The following is a 17,198-nucleotide window of genomic DNA, read 5'->3' on the forward strand; positions in this document are numbered from 1 at the left end:
TAGAGGTTGCTGTGAGCCGTGTGACGCCACGGCACTCTACCCGAGGGCAGTACAGTAAGACTCTGTCTCTACAAAAAAAAAAAAAAAAAATTCAGAGGTTTGGATGCTTTCATGGCATGCAGGTATGTATGTGTATAGTGTCCAGGGCAGGACCTGGCGGTCAGCAAACAGGTCACTTCAGCACTGCCAGCAGATGTCCAGGGCACTGTTATTGAGCAGGGAAAGAAAATGCAGACATGGCTTTGTTGTGTCCTGCTACACAGTTTGAGTGGACACTGAGACCACTGACTTTGTGTTAAAGGAATCTCTCTCAAGTTCTAACATTCAGTTAATAATTAGGTCAAGTGGCCAATGCTGCTGTAATTGGCCAGCTCCTGGTGGGTGTTTGTTTTTTAAATAGTCTTGCTCTGTTGCCCTAGGCTAGAGTGCAGTGGCATCCTCACAGCTCACTGCAACCTCAAACTCCTGGGCTTAAGCTACCCTCCTGCCTAGCCTCCTGTGTAGCTAGGACTACAGATATACACCACAATACTCAGCTAATTTTTTTTCCATTTTTTAGTAGAGACCGGGTCTCACTGTTGTTCAGGCTTGTCTTAAACTCCTGAGCTCAAGCGATCCCCCTGCCTCAGCCTCCCAAAGTGCTAGGATTATAGGCATGAGCCACTGCACTCAGCCTTTCTGGTGTTCTTTATGGCAATTTCAGAGATAGGCAGGTAGAGCCTTGCCATTTTAAACAAAATCCCATGTCCCTCACTCTGAAGCAAAACAAAAAGGAAGTTTTGTTACATTAAAAGAAATGTCCCTTCCTGGCCAACCTGATTCTTCTTTCTTCCTGTCTATTCTGTGACCCCCAACCTGCTCAAGCACTCATCTCCCCAAACCTCAGTGGTTTGACATTCTGTGCTAAAGAGTTAGGGTGTTGGCAGATGGCAGCTGGCTGAGAGGAATGTGAGGGTGGGAAGCAGCTGTCTACAGTTCTTGACAAAATCTTTCTTTCTTTTCTTCTTTCCTTCTTCCCTCCCTCCTTTTCTCTTCCAAGCATCTACAAACTGGCAAACCCTTGGCCCAAAGACTCACACCAGGTGGGATGTGGCAGGCAGGCCTCAGTTGAGAATGGGATGTTTTCTAACAGCAGCTGCCTGGTGACGCATCTGTTGGACAAGTGGGACCACTGGCCTGGGGTGACCTTTGATTGTCTTTCCAGAGACCCTGCTCTCCTCAGGGCACCACCTTCAAGGCAAAACTGTCATTGGGAGGGAGGAGCCCTCTCTAGAACCCTGCCACCATGGCTGTCTTGCCATTCTTCCCACAGCCGCCTTTCTGCCGCCTGGTCAGCCAGGCTTCCAATGCGTTATACACAGAGTTTGGGCGCATACTGCCCTTCCTCCGAGATGCCAGAAGTTTTTCCACAGCCTTGGAGAGGGGCTTTGATTGAGGGCTGGGAGCCTGGGGGCTCCATTTCCTTCACATTCCAGCTGGCCCAGATCCCTCTGTGGCCATAGGGCCCTGCCCCCTCACCCTGCTCTCTGGGGGACATCAGAACAGACCTCCAGTGGCCAGTGTGGGGTTGGGAGAACTTTATAAACATTAGGACCTAACACTGTCTCATCACTGAAATAAGAGGCCATAGCACCGAAAAGCAGCGTGGGCGCCGGCTGAGTCTTCTCCCAGCCTGTGGGTGGCAGTGTGCTAGCACACCTGCCACCACCTCAAAGCCATCTCCCTAGCCATCATGAGCATCCCAGCGGCACGGCTATTGTTTTCAACCAGCCAGCTCCTCGTCTGTACACCTGGGGATTTCTTTTGATTTCAAGAACAGCCTTAATCATTCCAGTTTGATTTATGTGTATACCTCATAAACATTTTTCTTTTGTTTCTCTTTCTCCTTTTCTCTCTTCTCTTTGTTCACCCCTTGCCTTGCCCTTTCACTACCACCTTGTGACTGATGGTTTGGTTCCTCTCTGCTCTGCCCCTGCTCAGCACAGGGAGAATGTTGACTTAGAAGCAATAGGGGGCAGCAGGCCACCAAGAGCACAACCCCAGGGCGAGGTCTAGGGAGACCCCTCAGCCCGCCTCTGTTTACTGTGCAATTCCAGTCCTTCTTAAGCCATCACCAGAGGGTGTGCTCAGAGCAGAAGGGCCAGGGCTTCTGACAGCCAAGGAAAAGGCCCAGAGCCCTGTTGGAGAGAGTGTGGCACCGTCTATCCATCTGGTAGACTAGGTGGCATTCCTCCCCAAGGCCCTTCACTTAGGGGCCTCCCTTTATCTTGTGCACAGCCACAAGTCTCATCTCTAATGTTCTATGCAATGAAATATAAACCCTCAAAGACAACTGTTAATATTTAATAAATTCCATGTTATGTATAAGGAGTTAATTGCAAACATGCAATTGAGAAACTGGATAGATATGCTCATATCACCCCCACCCCACTCCTCCTCCCACCGTGTGTGTGTGTGTGTGTGTGTGTGTGAAATTCTCAGTCTGTGGCATGTTTGACCTGTGGCAGGACTTGCTACTGCCAGGCGAGTCACCACCTGTCCTGCAGCGGAGCATGCACAGCTCGCAGCCTCTTTGCATGATTTCATCCATTTTAAATGCTCGACCCTCTTGCTTGGAGTTCTTTTTGCCTCAGAACCTCTCCTTCAGGAGCACTTCTAGCTGACTTCTGCACAAGTTAGTGAGGACTGCCAGTATTGTTGCCTGAGTGTGCCAGGCTGTGTAGCTGGCAGCATAAGGCTCCACACACCCTGAAGTTTTCTCTGTCCAGTGAAGCAGGTAAAAAGGAATCCCTGGAGCAGATACAATGGTAGGAGCCCACACAGGATGTGTGTGTATGAATATTCTGAAGGCTTGCTAAGGATTTCTATCTATAGGCTGTTTTCCCTTCTTATACTAGCCCTGAGCCATAGGTATCTGCCACCTCTTCCCAGCAGGCAATGCTCAAGGGCAGAGCAGGGCCATATCCATGGCCAGACAGGCAAAGCCAAAGGTAGAGTCTGGTTGTACCCCAGAGACCCCAGCTCCTGAATGTACCTGCTCCATACCTATTCTCTGTGACTGGGAGGTTCAAAGGCTTGTGAGCCAGGAGATCTGGGCTGGAGCCAGGGAATCAAAGGGAAAAGCTGGGTCTTTGGTACTTGTGGTGAGGACAGTTAACAATGTCATCTGGAACCAGAGCATGTGAAGTATTCACATAAATGGTGGCTTCAAGCTGAGTTTCTTAAACAGTAACACTTATAGAAGGTCCTATGTGGCCCTCTCTGCATCTGACCCTAGGACCTACCCTCCTTACACATCCCATTCTCCAAAAGCCAAGTATTCCACTGCTCATCCGCTTCTCAACCACTCAGCCAGGAGCACAGCCAGGTCAGCTGCCTGACCCCTCATGGCTGACCTTCCTCCAGAGTGCTCTGGTTCACACCATGCATTTCTCAGGGGTCCACATGCCTTTCAATAAGGTCTACAGACCACTTCAGTGAGGGATCCTGGCCCACCTCTGATAGCTCTGGACAGGACAGGAAGCTGTTTATATCTGTGTTAGACCTAAGACCTTGGCCTTCCTGCAGGAATTTTGCCTCACCCATCCCGTGGAACACCTGCCTCACCCCAGAGATCAGGCCTGGGACTGGAAAAAGCCAAGGGCTGAGGGAAAACCATCATCTAGCACCTCTGGCCACCCAGGACCAGGTCTGTGCCTAGCAGTTGGGTACTCGGAGACCAAGGCAACAATCCTTTCTACTAAAGGCCAAGGGATGGGATGGGGAGCAGGGAACAGGCAGGGAGATGTTAGCAGGTCAGCCTCTAGCAGGCCCTCTTAGGCTCTGAAGTATTGACTTTTCAGCAAATTTCCTTTCTGGTAAAGCCCACTGAGTTTGAAATCCTGACATCTTCCACTCCCTACCTCCCACTGTACCCACTAGATACATCATTGCCCCTCTGTGAAAGTGGCTGGAGAAAGGGCTGTCCCTCCTGGCCCTTGTACAGCTGTGACTCTGAGGGCAATTCAGCCAGAAACTGAGGGACCAGCATTTGGTGTCTTGGAAAGTAGAAAGCAACAGGCATATCTCCAAATGGGCAGCAGGTCTCTGGTGTACAGCCCAGGCCTTCTCCATACCCCTGTCCCCACCACCATGAGCAAGGGCATTGCCTCCTCTGCCCACTTCAGGGCCCAATGCACTCACTTCATAGTAACAGCATCCCCATCTCCTTATCTTTGGGCAGAGCATATGTTCCAAGGGCCCATGATGAAAGAGTAGCAGTGACAGCAACTATGGCTTGTCTTCTGGCACCTGTAGGGAGTTTTCCAGGCAGGTCCTTTGCCACAACCATGTGGTCTTATGCCCTATTGGCCCCTCCCCTGTCTCCTTAGCACCCCCATGCTGTAAATACTTCTCATTGTGAAATTCAACAGGGTCAAAGGGATAGGCCTAATCAACTGAAACTCCTCAGAGATGCCATCTCTCTCCCCGGGTGCCAGCAGCCCTGCTGCCAAGTATACTGGAGGGCACTGGAGAACCATGGAAGTCATGAGATATTGTTATGTGTATGCACATGAACATGCGTGTGTGTGTGTGTGTGTGTAACTGCCTCATTTGGCCTCTGGGGTCAGATCAGCTTCTCTCCAAGTGCAGTACCTGGAGAGTAATGACCACTCAATACCTTTTCCTCTAGCTTTCATGTCTTGTTTTTGCTTTTCCCTCCCTTCCCCCTCTCTACCTTTCTATTCTTCTTTCCTTCTCTCCTTCTTTATTTGAGGGGGAAGAGTGCTGTACAAAGTCAAACAACAAGTTTACAATTGTAAGTGCAATGACCCGAGTCCTCCACATGACCCTTGTGAATTGTGTGCCACCTTCCTGTGCTCTGTGAGAACTCTTCAGTGTCCCTCCCCCTGTATTGTGACACGGTAATTCTGTGGTATCAGAATAAAAGGACTTGATATAAACAACCTACAGACTGTCTCTGGGATGGTTTCTGGAGTGAGAATGCTTAGCCAAAGGAGAAAATCCCCAAATTTTTGACAATCCTGTCCACAGTTAAAGGGGGAAGAATGACTGGGAAAAGTTGTAGAAGTGCTGGCGTGACTGAAGCTAAGTTCACACCAAGCCACACAAACAATGAGCCCTCCACAAAGATGCCCAAGGGACAGGCCCAAGGTTGGACCTGGAGCAAGCAGTTCACTGTGCAGACCCACGGGTCTGTGAATATCCAGGCTACACACACACACACTCTTTTTCTGAGACCTAGTTCCTGCAAGATATGTGAGCAAGTGCTGCCCCTGGTGCTGCAAAAAGCCCTACACCTCTTTTCCTTGTTCTGCCTGTTGCAACCCAAAACTCTTGATAGCTACCAGATCCTACTCCTTTCCTAGAGTTGCTAGAAATTTTTTTTAAAATACAGATAAACAAGTTTGGTGCCCGTAGCACAGTGGTTATGGCACTAGCCACATATACCGAGGCTGGCAGGTTCGAATCTGGCCTGCGCCTGCTAAAACAACAATGACAACTGCAACAAAAAATAGCCAGGCATTGTGGCAGGTGCCTATAGTCCCAGCTACTGGGAGGCTGAGACAAGAGAATAGCTTAAGCCCAAGAGTTTGAGATTGCTGTGAGCTGTGACAGTATGGCATTCTACCTAGGGTGACATAGTGAAACCGTCTCAAAAAAAAAAAAAAACAGATAAAAAGAATATTAACATCTTGATGCATGTCTGTCCTTGATTGTATTTCTATATTCCTTTTTATTTAATTGTATTTATTTATTTTTGAGACAGAATCTCTGTTGCCCTGGGTAGAGAACCATGGCATCACAGTTCACAGCAACCTCAAACTCTTGGGCTTGAGCAATCCTCTTTCCTCAGCCTTCCAAGTAGCTGGAACTACAGGTGTGCACCACTATGCCTAGCTAGTTTTCTTTTTTTTTTCCTATTTTTAGTAGAGACAAGGTCTCGATTTTGCTCAGACTGGTCTCGAACTCCTGAGCTGAAGCAATCCACCCACCTTAGTCTCCCAGAGTGCTAGGATTACAGGCATGAGTCACCACACCCAGCCTTCTTTTTCATTTTAAATAAAAGCAAGAAGGTACAGTGCACCCTGTTTTCTAGGCTCCTGTTCATTTCCACATGTTCATTCCAGGTACTTGAATGTTCATCTTTCAGTGCCCAGCATTCAGAGATACACAGGGAATTTATAGGCAGTCTATTGCACACATCCTAAAGAACAGGTACCATGTTCCCAGGTTTCCTATTATAAACACCACTTCATAAACACCCCAGTTTCCAACCTTTCTACCCAAATTGGTGGCTGGGGCCACTCTTTCTTCTCCTGGTTCTGGCCTTTTTTTTTTTTTTTTTTCTGAAACAGAGTCTCACTATCGCCCTCGGTAGAGTGCCGCAGCGTCACACAGCTCACAGCAACCTCCAATTCCTGGGCGTAGGCGATTCTCTTGCCTCAGCCCCAAGAGCAGCTGTGACTAGGGCACTCGCCATAACGCCTGGCTATTTTTTGTTGCAGTTTGGCCAGGGTTGGGTTTGAACCCACCATCCTCAGTATATGGGGCTGGCGCCATACTCACTGAGCCACGCACCTCTCTTGGTTCTGGCCTTGATATAGTCCTATACACGCTGAGTGTTCACAAATGCAAGTGACCTTAGAAAGCCAGGACTCTTTTTATTTAACTAGTAGTAAGTAAGTTATGATGTGGTGATGCAGAAGGGGTAACTGCAGGCCAGGCAAGTGGGAATCTCTATCAAAAGCAAGGCATGGTGCAGAGAGCCAGGGCCCTGAGGTGTGGAAGACCAGCCAGGCTGATGGTATGTGGAGGAAGCAACATCCCTACTGGCTTGACTGCTGCCCAGCCTTTTCTGCCCTCCCTTGCCATATTAACCGGCCCAATCCTGTGCCATGTGCAGAGGGAGCCTGCATGCCCAGGTTCTTTTTTCTAAAGGAAGCTCTCTGATCCTGGATGGAGCTTGAGTCCACCAGGCCCTACACACCCAAGAGCTTGAGCAGAGGCTTGGGAGGAAGGCAGATAGAGGCCTGGGGAGGAAGTTAGAGGCCCACCTGCTCACGATACCCAGCAAAAGGCCACTAAGAAGGGCGGGTGAAGGCTGTGGGAACAGATAACTCTTTGGAAGCAGGCCTGGAGGCCGACCGATAAGTCCAGGCAGCGTCTGAAAACTCCGGCACCCGCCCCTTTTTGTTCCCCATCCAAGAGCCCTGCTCCGCACGCTGCTCCCAGACCTGCGCCGTTTCCTTCATTTGCCTGGGCCCAGGGCAGGGCGTGGCACCGTCTAGTGAATGTTTACTTCGTAGTGGACAGGGAAGAACCCTATAGTCAGCTCGAGAGCTACAGAAGACCACGCGGCCAGCTACGGCTCCACCCCTCACCCTCATGGGTTCATTGATCAGCATCCTTCCCGCCCTTCATTCACAAAGATCCAATTGTCCACAAACTCCTGTCTGACCTCGCTTCTTTCGCCACTCAGCCTCGTACTGACTCAGTCACCACCCCCTTCTCACGTAGACCTTTCAGGCCTCACAGACCTCAACCCTCCCTGAAAACCCGCTCCTGTACCCCGCTTCCACTGGGCCGCCCCTCCTCCTCGGAGATCTCACTGCCTCCCCTCTCAGGAAGAGGCCTGGGTCCCACCTGCTAAGTCCGCCCCTTAAAGGATTGCTCCTTTTCCCGAGCCTGGATACTCACAGGCCATGGAGGCCTGCACAGTTAGCTGTTTGTTTCTCCCTCGGCTCCAGGACCTCTCCCTTACAGGCCCCGCCCCCTCAGCCAAAGGTTCTCTCCCACTCGTCATTGGCCTAGTTAACTGGCCAAGTCGCCCCAGGCTCCGCCTTCCAAAGCTACACTTCCGGGAATTAGTACGCGGGGTCACAGCCCGCCTCCCCGTCGCCTGAGACAAGACCATGGAACGTCAGGTGAGGGCGCGGCCCACGGTTCCCGTGGTCCCTGCAGCCCGGGCTGCGCCTGACCCTGGTGTATCCCCTGAGCAGGTGCCGTTGAGCGAGCCCGAAGAGGCGGCGGCGCTGTACCGGGTCCTTAGCCGCCAGCCCGCGCTGAGCGCCGCCTGCCTGGGCCCGGAAGTCACCACACAGTACGGGGGCCTCTACCGGACGGTGCACACCGGTGTGTGTATGGAGGGAAGAGGGCCGTGCACTCTGGTTGACAGGATGGGAATGTGGAGGGCTGGCACTGGACAGGACACACGGGTGTGGAGGAAGCCGGCCTTGGGTTGGAGGGTATACTCCCATAGTTACGCGCACACACTTGGGAGAGGGGTGCATGAAAGGCATCACTGAACGGTGCCATGCATGTGTGGGCCTTGTAAGGCTCTCCACTACCACCCTAACCCATATACATGTCAGGCTAGCCTCAAGATTGTGGTGGGGGGAGGTGGTGAGATTAGTAAGTGGGTTCTCTCTAAGAGGCTGTCAACACAGACTTTGGAGGCCAGGGACTTGGGTTGTGGCCAACTGTTGTCCAGCCTGCACTGGGGTGTTTGGAGACAGACTGGGGGGAGGTGGATCTGGGCCTTCCTTGGTGAGGGGCAGTGACCAAGTCAAGTTGAGCAACCTGATGCCTCACCTCACAGAGTGGACCCAGAGGGACCTGGAACGCATGGAGAACATCCGATTCTGCCGCCAGTACCTGGTGTTCCATGATGAAGATTCAGTGGTGTTTGCAGGGCCTGCAGGCAACAGTGTGGAAACACGGGGGGAGTAAGTTTGAGGAAAAAAACTTGCGGACAGTGCCATAGCCATTTGCAATGCAAGGCTTTTATGAATGCCCTTTTATGTACCTAAATGTGGGTAGGACTAGAAGGAAGGCCAGGAGCCAGGTTCCTGCCCTTTGGGAGCTCAGGCAGTCTCTGGTGGCATGGCCTGATAAGCACTGGAGGTTTGTTCCAAACTCCACCTAGACTAGAGCATATGGTGGCCTGGATTGCTGGTAGAGTATAGAGTCCCTGCCCCAAAGAAGAGAGGCAAGGCCAGCTGCCATAGTGGGGCTAGAAGTGCTGCAGGGGTTGATGTGGAGCCAAAGCCTCAGGAATGTGAGGTTGTGACCAGCCAGGGTAGGACAGGGCTATTGTTGGGTGCAAGGTAATCCTGACATGCTATTCCACACCTTCCTCAGACTGCTGAGCAGGGAGTCTCCTTCAGGCACCATGAAAGCTGTGCTGCGCAAGGCTGGAGGTACGGGCCCTGGAGAGGAGAAGCAGTTCCTGGAGGTAAGTCTGCAAGGGACCAGGTGGTGGGCAACTGGGGACTGAGCCCCATAGATCAGTCTGGGCAGGTAGCCTTATGCCTAGATGTCTTCAGGTCTGGGAGAAGAACTGGAAACTCAAGAGTTTCAACCTATCAGCACTGGAGAAACACGGGCCCATTTATGAGGACGGTAAGGCACCTGGCTGGTGAGCAGGCAGGGTGGACAGGAGGCACAGCCAAAGACTGGGCTCCTGCTGACTGGCCTTTCCTGCATTCAGACTGCTTTGGCTGCCTGTCCTGGTCACACTCAGAGACACACTTGTTGTATGTGGCAGAGAAGAAGCGCCCCAAGACTGAGTCCTTTTTTCAAACCAAAGCCTTGGACATCAGTGATGATGATGAGATGGCCAGGTCGAAGAAGCCAGAACAGGCCATCAAGGTGCTCATGGCCAGTCCATGAAGACCCTACAGGGTAGCCCTGGGACTCAGTGTGCTTGCTTCTCACACTGTACCTGTTGGAACTGGGGAAGCACTGGTTTCCAGGAAGCAGGGCAGGATCTTGTAGACGGGCTGAACATTGAGTATCTTGTTTTCTTAGGGGAATCAGTTTGTATTTTATGAAGACTGGGGAGAAAACATGATTTCCAAAAGCACCCCTGTTCTCTGTGTACTGGATATTGAGAGTGGCAACATCTCTGTACTTGAGGGAATCCCTGAGAATGTGTCCCCTGGACAGGTCAGCAACAACTCAGCCTGTGTCACTCCTGGAGTCTGGGGACCCGGCTTGAACTACTGTCCCTGCTCATACCTGTCCTATGGTCTTGTTTACAGGCATTCTGGGCCCCTGGAGACACGGGTGTGGTATTCGTGGGCTGGTGGCATGAGCCCTTCCGGCTGGGCATCCGCTTTTGCACCAATCGAAGGTAAGGGACTTGGCAGGGCAAGGGGTCCTACAGAGCATCTGGCCTTGAAACTAAGTGTATCTCTGGTGGTTCCAGGTCAGCCCTGTACTATGTGGACCTAATTGGGGGAAAGTGTGGTAAGTGGCTGTACCTCCTTGTGCTTTGCTGACACATGTTGGCCTTGCCAGCCTATGTGATGCTCACCTTTCCGTCTGGCCCAGAGCTCCTCTCAGATGACTCCCTGGCTATCTCCTCTCCCCGGCTGAGTCCAGACCAGTGTCGCATTGTCTACCTGCGGTACCCATCTCTGATTCCCCATCATCAGTGTAGCCAGCTGTGCCTGGTGAGCTGGAGGTGGGCATGGGTAGGAGGGTGATCAGCAAGAAGAAAAGGTGATGGGCCTGAAGGGCCACCATCCTCCCCCATGGGCCCTCAGGGGATGCCCTTGTGTCCCAGGTACTGCAGTGGTAGGAATTCTGCCTGTTCTCTCCAGGTAGGGCCTGGAGACTAAGAGTGCTAGCCTGGAGGGCTTTGCATTGTTAGAACTTGCCACCTTCAGAGTATCTTCTGTCTTTGGGAATGCTCCTCTCTTTTGTTCTCTATAGCCCTGCAAGGGGCTGGGCTATAGCAAGGAGATTACACAGTCCTAGTCCCTTCCAGGGAGAGCTTGGGATCGTTGATGTAAGTTAGAGGGACTGCCTTTCTGAAGCCCTGTAGGCATCTGGTCCAGGTCACCAGAAAAAAGATATGTCAGGCTCATCTCATGTCCTCCCTCCCTCCCCTGGTGGGTCTGACCATGTATCGTGTATTCTCTTGTAGTATGACTGGTATACCAAGGTCACCTCAGTGGTGGTGGATGTTGTGCCTCGGCAGCTGGGAGGTAAGGGGTACCTGGCTGACTAGGTGCAGTGGGGTCTGCAGCTCTGTGTTTTCCTACCATCTGTGTCATCCTTACCCAGCTCTTCCTTCCTAGGTTCTTTCTGAGGGCCCTTCCTCCCTGCTGGGCCAGCCCTATGCTCAGCCTCCACAGGCTGTCACTATAGGGAAGAGCTCTGATAGGAAGGAGTTGGCTGGACCAAAGCAGAGATCAGAGTGGTCCAAGCTAGCTAAGGATTTAGATGACTTAATTCCTGTGCTGCAGTTTATAATTTGACTTTTCTTTTTCCAATAGCTGGTTAAAATCCTTGCTCCTTTGAATGGGTTTCAGGATCTACACTAGATAGGAATGCCATACTTGAGAAGCCTTGGGCTTAAGTGTACTGTATTATCCTACCCTCCACCCACATCCCAGCAACCTCTATCTATTCTGAGCCCTTGGGTCAGCCAGGTCTCTGGGAGGGTAGCTCTTGGCTGAGAGGTTCCTGTCTTAGTCCCAGGTATTCACAGCTCTGCTAGGGATTCTGGACCATCCCAAGGCCATGAAGGGTGAAAATTTCTTGTTTTCTCAGACCAACCAGTCAGTTCCAGGAGTTCAGTAGATAAAGGATGGGCTCTTTGTTTTCTCTTTGGTTGCAGGGATACAGTGGTAGGGAGCTACTCTGAATCCCAGTTCTCTTCCTAATTAGTTATATGTCCTTGGACAGTGTCCTGGTCTCCCTGAGCTTCTATTTCTTCACTTGTGTCCCTACCTGCCTTGTAGGATTGGAGTAAGCATTAAATGAGTGATGACATTAAAGGATAGTATTTATTGAGCCATCTGTGCCAGGTGCTGTACTAAGCATGACAGCGGACAGATAGGTATTACCTTGGTTAAAGTACCTCATGCCTAGGAGGGACTTAAAAGGAGCAACTTTAGGAAAGCAAGTGCTTTTCTTCTGAGCACCCAAGATTTGTCTCAAAAGCTCTTGAGCTATTTCCCTCAGCCCCCTACTCGGGCAGCTTCTCACCACCTATATAGGGGACTGCTGTTCTGCCACAGTGTGGAGGGGCCCTAGATGAGCTCAGCCTTTATTGTTGTCTTGATCCCTCCAAACTCCATTCCTGGACGCAGCCCCAGCCCTCCTATCTTTGCAGACAATTTCTCTGGGATCTATAGCAGCCTTCTGTCTCTGGGATGCTGGTCAGCTGACAGCCAGAGAGTGGTCTTCGACTCAGCTCAGCGCAGCCGGCAGGTGAGAGACCCTGACTGTTGAAAAGCAGCCCCTATGACCAAGCCCTGGAACCCTTAGGTCTCTGAGGCTTAGTGTGCGCGTGCACACGCGTGCGCGCGCGCACACACACACACACACACAATAGCTAGCCACAAGGTCTCACTGGTCCCTAAAACTTCCTGCCCTTGTCCTTGACTCAACTTCTCCTTGAGAGGACTGGCTCCCCCAATGTCCCACAACAGAACTCTTGGCCTTCTCACCTGAGGCAGAAGACCAACCTGGAACCCCTTCCAGGCCAGGTAGACGACAGACTGTGGGAGGTTCAGGGACCACTGGGGTGTATTCCTGAACACTCTTTAAGGGCAGCTGTTAAAGAAAGATCTGAGCCCTTCCCCCCAGAGATGGATTGAGGGCATCCATGCTATGTGGCAGGGTCTTTTTGGGTGTCATATCATTTGGTCCTCATGCTAACTCAAGTTCAAGAGCATTTCTTACCTTGCCCAGGGTCACTCAGCAAGTTGTGATGGGGCTGAGATTTGCATTCAGACCCTCATGCTACTCCCTGCTGCACTAAGGAGCCATCACCATAGCTACTCACAGTCCTGGCCTGGCCCAGGGGTCCCAGGAGGGTAAAGAGGAGATAGGGGAGGCACCTCTGGGACTCTTGGATGTGGTGCCACATGTGGCCTCCCCTCTGCTTCAGGACCTGTTTGTTGTGAACACCCAGATGGGCAGTGTGACCTCCCTCACAGCTGGTGAGCATGACATCAGGGTGGAGTTGAGGGCAGAACTGGTGGGCAGGCAGCCTGGTCAGGGGTGGAGCTGGGTCAAGCCCATGGGGCAGTGGTCACACTTTTCACCACTCTGTATCACTGACTGTTCTGCAGCCTTTATTAAAAGTCCCCCCAAAGACTCTGCCTATGTAAGGTTCTGACCTAGTCGACAACCTTCCCTGCTCCACTGCCCTCCAGCACCAACTGTGCTCCAGGAGTCCTGGCCCAGCCTCAGCATGGCCCCACCTTTGCTCCTAAAACCCACCAAACACCAAACTTTCTTACAAGACCTGCCAGAATCCTCTTTCCCCTCCCCAAACCTTGGAGGCCCACTCTCAGGCTGAGACAGCTCTGCCACCTCAGGACCAAGGAGAATCCCAGGGTTGACTCCCCCATCTTTTCCATACTTGGGCCTGGTAATTCTGCCCCTCAAATGTCTTTTGAGTCCTTCACCTGCCCTGACTGTACCCATTCTTCCACAAAGCTGCCAAAACGTAGTTTAAAGGTACCTCTCATTGTACAATTCCTGCTTAAGAATCTGCTTGGGCCGGGCACAGTGGCTCATGCCTATAATCCCAGCACTGTGGGAGTCTGAGGAGGGAGAATTGCTTGAGCTTAGGAGTTCAAGACTCACCTGAGCGAGAGTGAGACCCCTGACTCCTAAAAAAATGGAAAGACCCAGCCGGGCGTCTTGGTGAGCACCTGTAATCCCAGCGACTTCCAGCAGCTGAGGCAGCAGGATACCCATAGCCCAAGTCTGAGGTTGCAGTGAGCTATGATGCCATTGCACTCTGCTCAGGGCATAGGGTGGGACTCTGTCTCAACAACAACAACAAGAATGTGCTTGGATCACACTGCCCAGAATCAGCACACTCCCCCACCCACAAGTGGACTCCCTAGGCCTAGCCACCACCATGGCACACTGCAGTCATCAAGGGATAGGCAGATGTGCCTGGTGGTTAGTGTGTCCCCAGGTCTAGCAGTTCCCAGGCCCAGACCTTATCTGCCAGATGAACAAGGGACTGAGCAGGAAGGTCACCCAGAGCCATGTTTGTGAGAGATGCTTCTTTGGGGGGAAAGTGAGGGTACCTTTCCATTGAGCCTCCAGTCAGGGACTCTGCAGAGAGATGGTGGGAAAGGTAGTAGCTCTTGCCAGGCACTTAGGCATTTGCCTTCTCCAGGGGGATCAGGTGGAAGCTGGAAGCTTCTCACAATTGACCAGGACCTTATGGTGGCACAGTTTTCCACACCCAGCCTACCCCCAAGCCTGGTGAGTATTGGCAGGTCCCAAACCAGGAGGCAGGGGTTCTAGGCAGGTAGAGCTCCCCTGGCCCTAGGGTCCGACCATAACTGGTCAGCATGTAGAGGGGCCAAGACACAGGTCCAGCACATAGTCCATGAGGGTTTGGACAGGGCTCAGGTCTACTCTGTCCAGAATAGTGTGTCTGGGGAAGTGCCCAGCCTCTAATGATGGAGCACAGAAAGACAGGAGAGCCTAGAAGCTGGGAGTGGGGGAGCTGTATGTCAGTGTGAATACCTTGGTGTACACCAGCTCACAACAGTAAGCCATGTTGTACCCTCTGGAGGTAGGTAAAGGGCCCAGCATAGTGACAGCTGCCTACCTCCAACTCCGGGCAAAAGTAGAAGGGCAGGGAGGCAGCGAGGCTACCTATGACAAATTCCTTCCCCTTGGCAGAAAGTTGGGTTCCTGCCTCCTCCAGGGAAGGAACAGTCAGTATTGTGGGTGTCCCTGGAAGAGGCTGAGTCCATTCCTGATATACACTGGAGCATCCGGGTGCTACAGCCACCCCAAGAGCAAGAGAATGTGCAGTATGGTGAGCTGGGCCAGGTAGCGGGGGATGCCTCCTTCGGGTTCTCCAGCATGGGGCATCTGTGGCGACCCTTCCTTGCCTCCTATCTCCCATTGTAGGGTTTCCTCTAAGAAGTTTTCTGTTTTTGTGGATGGTCATGAAGTGTCATCTAGGCACCTGAGCATCTGCTCTGTGTATCAGAACTGGGCACTGCAGGGCCTAATCATCTGTGGTATAAAAACCAAGGCCCATAGAAAATAGGCCTTATACAAGATCTCAGTGACCATACCTCATCCAAAATGCTATTCTTACAGAGACTGGGGCTCCCTGACTAGGGCAGAAGGAGCATGATGAGCCTTCTAGGGTCCACATGTTGAGCTGTGGGCTACCTCAGCCAGGTCTGTGTTCTAGAGGTGAGCCCCAAACCTGCAGCTATAGATGGGACCTTGGAGAGAAGCCCCTGGGTAGTAGCACTGGCCCTACTAACCACTACCCTCTCCCTACAGCTGGCCTTGACTTTGAAGCAATCCTGCTGCAGCCCAGCAACCCTCCAGATAAGACCCAGGTGCCCATGGTGGTCCTGCCTCATGGTAGGCATCTGGCCTAAGAGCCCGTGCCCTCCCACCCTGCCTCCTAGCTGGCCCTTTCACTCTTTGCTCCCTATCTGCAGGAGGGCCCCATTCATCCTTTGTCACTGCCTGGATGCTGTTCCCAGCCATGCTTTGCAAGATGGGTTTTGCAGTATTACTGGGTGAGCAAGCAGGGACCTGTGGTTGTTAGGGCTATGGTGGGGTGAGGGGGTGGGCCTGTTTTGATAAGCACCATAGGTGCCACTCTAGTCTTTAGGCTTTTCTGTAGCCCAGACCTAGTAACTACTACCAAGAACTACCCTGGCCCAGCCTCTGGCTCCATGGCGTGGTGGACTAACTTGGGACTTCCATGGAAAGGGTGGTCACTGAACAGTAGCCTCAAATCTGTCTCCTTGATAGTCTGTGGTACATCTAGTCCTCAAGCCCACTTCACAGATGTGCGAAAAGGTATCCGGAGGGGCCGGGAATGTTGCCTTACTACCCTGTCTGGTTCCTCCCTGGTCTCTAGTGAACTATCGTGGCTCCACAGGCTTTGGCCAGGACAGCATTCTCTCTCTTCCAGGCAATATAGGCCACCAGGATGTCAAGGATGTCCAGGTAGCAGGGGGCTAGGTTTCTGGACAAGCTGGAGGGTGGGCTGTCAGGGGTGTGGCTTCATCCAGTTGGGTGGGTAGCTGGCTGCAGCATGCTTTGCCCCACCCTATAGTTTGCAGTAGAGCAGGTGCTGCAGGAGGAGCACTTTGATGCAAGCCGTGTGGCCCTTATGGGTGGTTCCCATGGTGGCTTCCTCTCCTGCCACTTGATTGGTCAGTACCCAGAGACCTACAGTGCCTGTGTGGCCCGGAACCCTGTGATCAATATTGCCTCCATGATGGGCTCCACGGACATCCCTGACTGGTGGGTGTGCACCATAGGTCCCTGCCCTTCTCTCCTCTACCCTATATTTCCATGTGGCCCCTGTTAGCCTCAGAATTCTCGGGGCTACATCAGCTCAATCTCTCACAGGTGTGTGGTGGAGACTGGCTTTCCTTACAGCAATGACTGCCTGCCAGACCTCAATATGTGGGCTGAGATGCTGGACAAGTCACCCATCAAATATATCCCTCAGGTATGTGACCCTCCTCCTTGCCCTGTATGCTGCCCATCTATCTAGAACCCAGGGCCCAGCTTACCATGGCTCCCCACCCTGCCCCCCACACCCAGGTGAAGACGCCACTGTTACTGATGCTGGGCCAGGAGGACCGGCGCGTGCCCTTCAAGCAGGGCATGGAGTATTATCAGGCCCTCAAGGCCCGGAATGTGCCTGTTCGGTGAGTGCAACACAGACTGAGTGGATGGCCTTGGCAGCTGGTGGGCAGGTGAGCAGGGGAAGACCCTCCAACCTTAAACCCTGCTGCCCAATTCCTACAGGCTTCTGCTCTATCCCAAAAGTACCCACGCCCTATCAGAGGTGGAGGTGGAGTCAGACAGCTTCATGAATGCTGTGCTCTGGCTACGCATGCACTTGGGCTACTAAAGCCCTGCCATTCTGTTGACCTGGCCAGCCTGTGCCATACTTCGCTCTTCGGGAGCCCCCAGGTCTGGCAGAGGAGTAAGAGGCTTTCTAGGCTCTGGACTCCATGGCTGGGTGGGTGGAGAAATGGGGGCTATGTAGTTATAATAAATTAGGACACAAAGCATGATTCCTGCTGGTACTTTGTACCAAGCCATCCCCACACCCATCCTACACCCAGGGCTTCATCTGTCTCCAGTGTGGGAGGAGAGGGAGCAGTGGGAGGCTCAGCCTCTGCCTGTCCTGGCTGACTGGACTCCACACC

General features: G+C 52.4%; 2 protein-coding genes across 5 annotated transcripts in view; both read left to right on the forward strand.

Annotated features, from left to right (window-relative positions):
* Positions 1-4,950, forward strand: part of BSN (bassoon presynaptic cytomatrix protein) — a 143,960-nt gene extending 139,010 nt beyond the window's left edge. For both annotated transcript variants that reach the window (XR_008381786.1, XM_053600029.1), the window contains one exon: positions 1,040-4,950. The gene's annotated coding sequence lies outside the window, so the exon portion shown is untranslated. The remainder of the gene's footprint in view (positions 1-1,039) is intronic.
* A 2,889-nt stretch (positions 4,951-7,839) lies between these two features.
* Positions 7,840-17,055, forward strand: APEH (acylaminoacyl-peptide hydrolase). 3 transcript variants are annotated; one of them, XM_053600034.1, is made up of 22 exons: positions 7,840-7,928; positions 8,004-8,136; positions 8,603-8,729; positions 9,145-9,238; positions 9,330-9,405; positions 9,494-9,654; positions 9,814-9,951; positions 10,047-10,138; positions 10,214-10,254; positions 10,339-10,460; positions 10,937-10,997; positions 12,131-12,228; positions 12,911-12,962; positions 14,162-14,250; positions 14,677-14,815; positions 15,298-15,381; positions 15,462-15,542; positions 15,890-15,978; positions 16,088-16,278; positions 16,387-16,489; positions 16,585-16,691; positions 16,792-17,055. In XM_053600034.1, the coding sequence occupies exons 1-22, from the start codon at positions 7,917-7,919 to the stop codon at positions 16,895-16,897; spliced, it is 2,196 nt and encodes a 731-aa protein (XP_053456009.1). In that variant the 5' UTR covers positions 7,840-7,916; the 3' UTR covers positions 16,898-17,055. The 3 variants fall into 3 exon arrangements, with proteins under 3 accessions (XP_053456009.1, XP_053456010.1, XP_053456011.1); XM_053600035.1 differs by lacking the exons at positions 9,330-9,405; positions 9,494-9,654; XM_053600036.1 differs by lacking the exons at positions 9,330-9,405; positions 9,494-9,654; positions 9,814-9,951.
* The last annotated feature ends 143 nt before the right edge of the window (positions 17,056-17,198 follow it).

The sequence above is a fragment of the Nycticebus coucang genome, chromosome 8 (assembly GCF_027406575.1).
Source record: "Nycticebus coucang isolate mNycCou1 chromosome 8, mNycCou1.pri, whole genome shotgun sequence".
Classification (NCBI taxonomy): domain Eukaryota; kingdom Metazoa; phylum Chordata; class Mammalia; order Primates; family Lorisidae; genus Nycticebus; species Nycticebus coucang.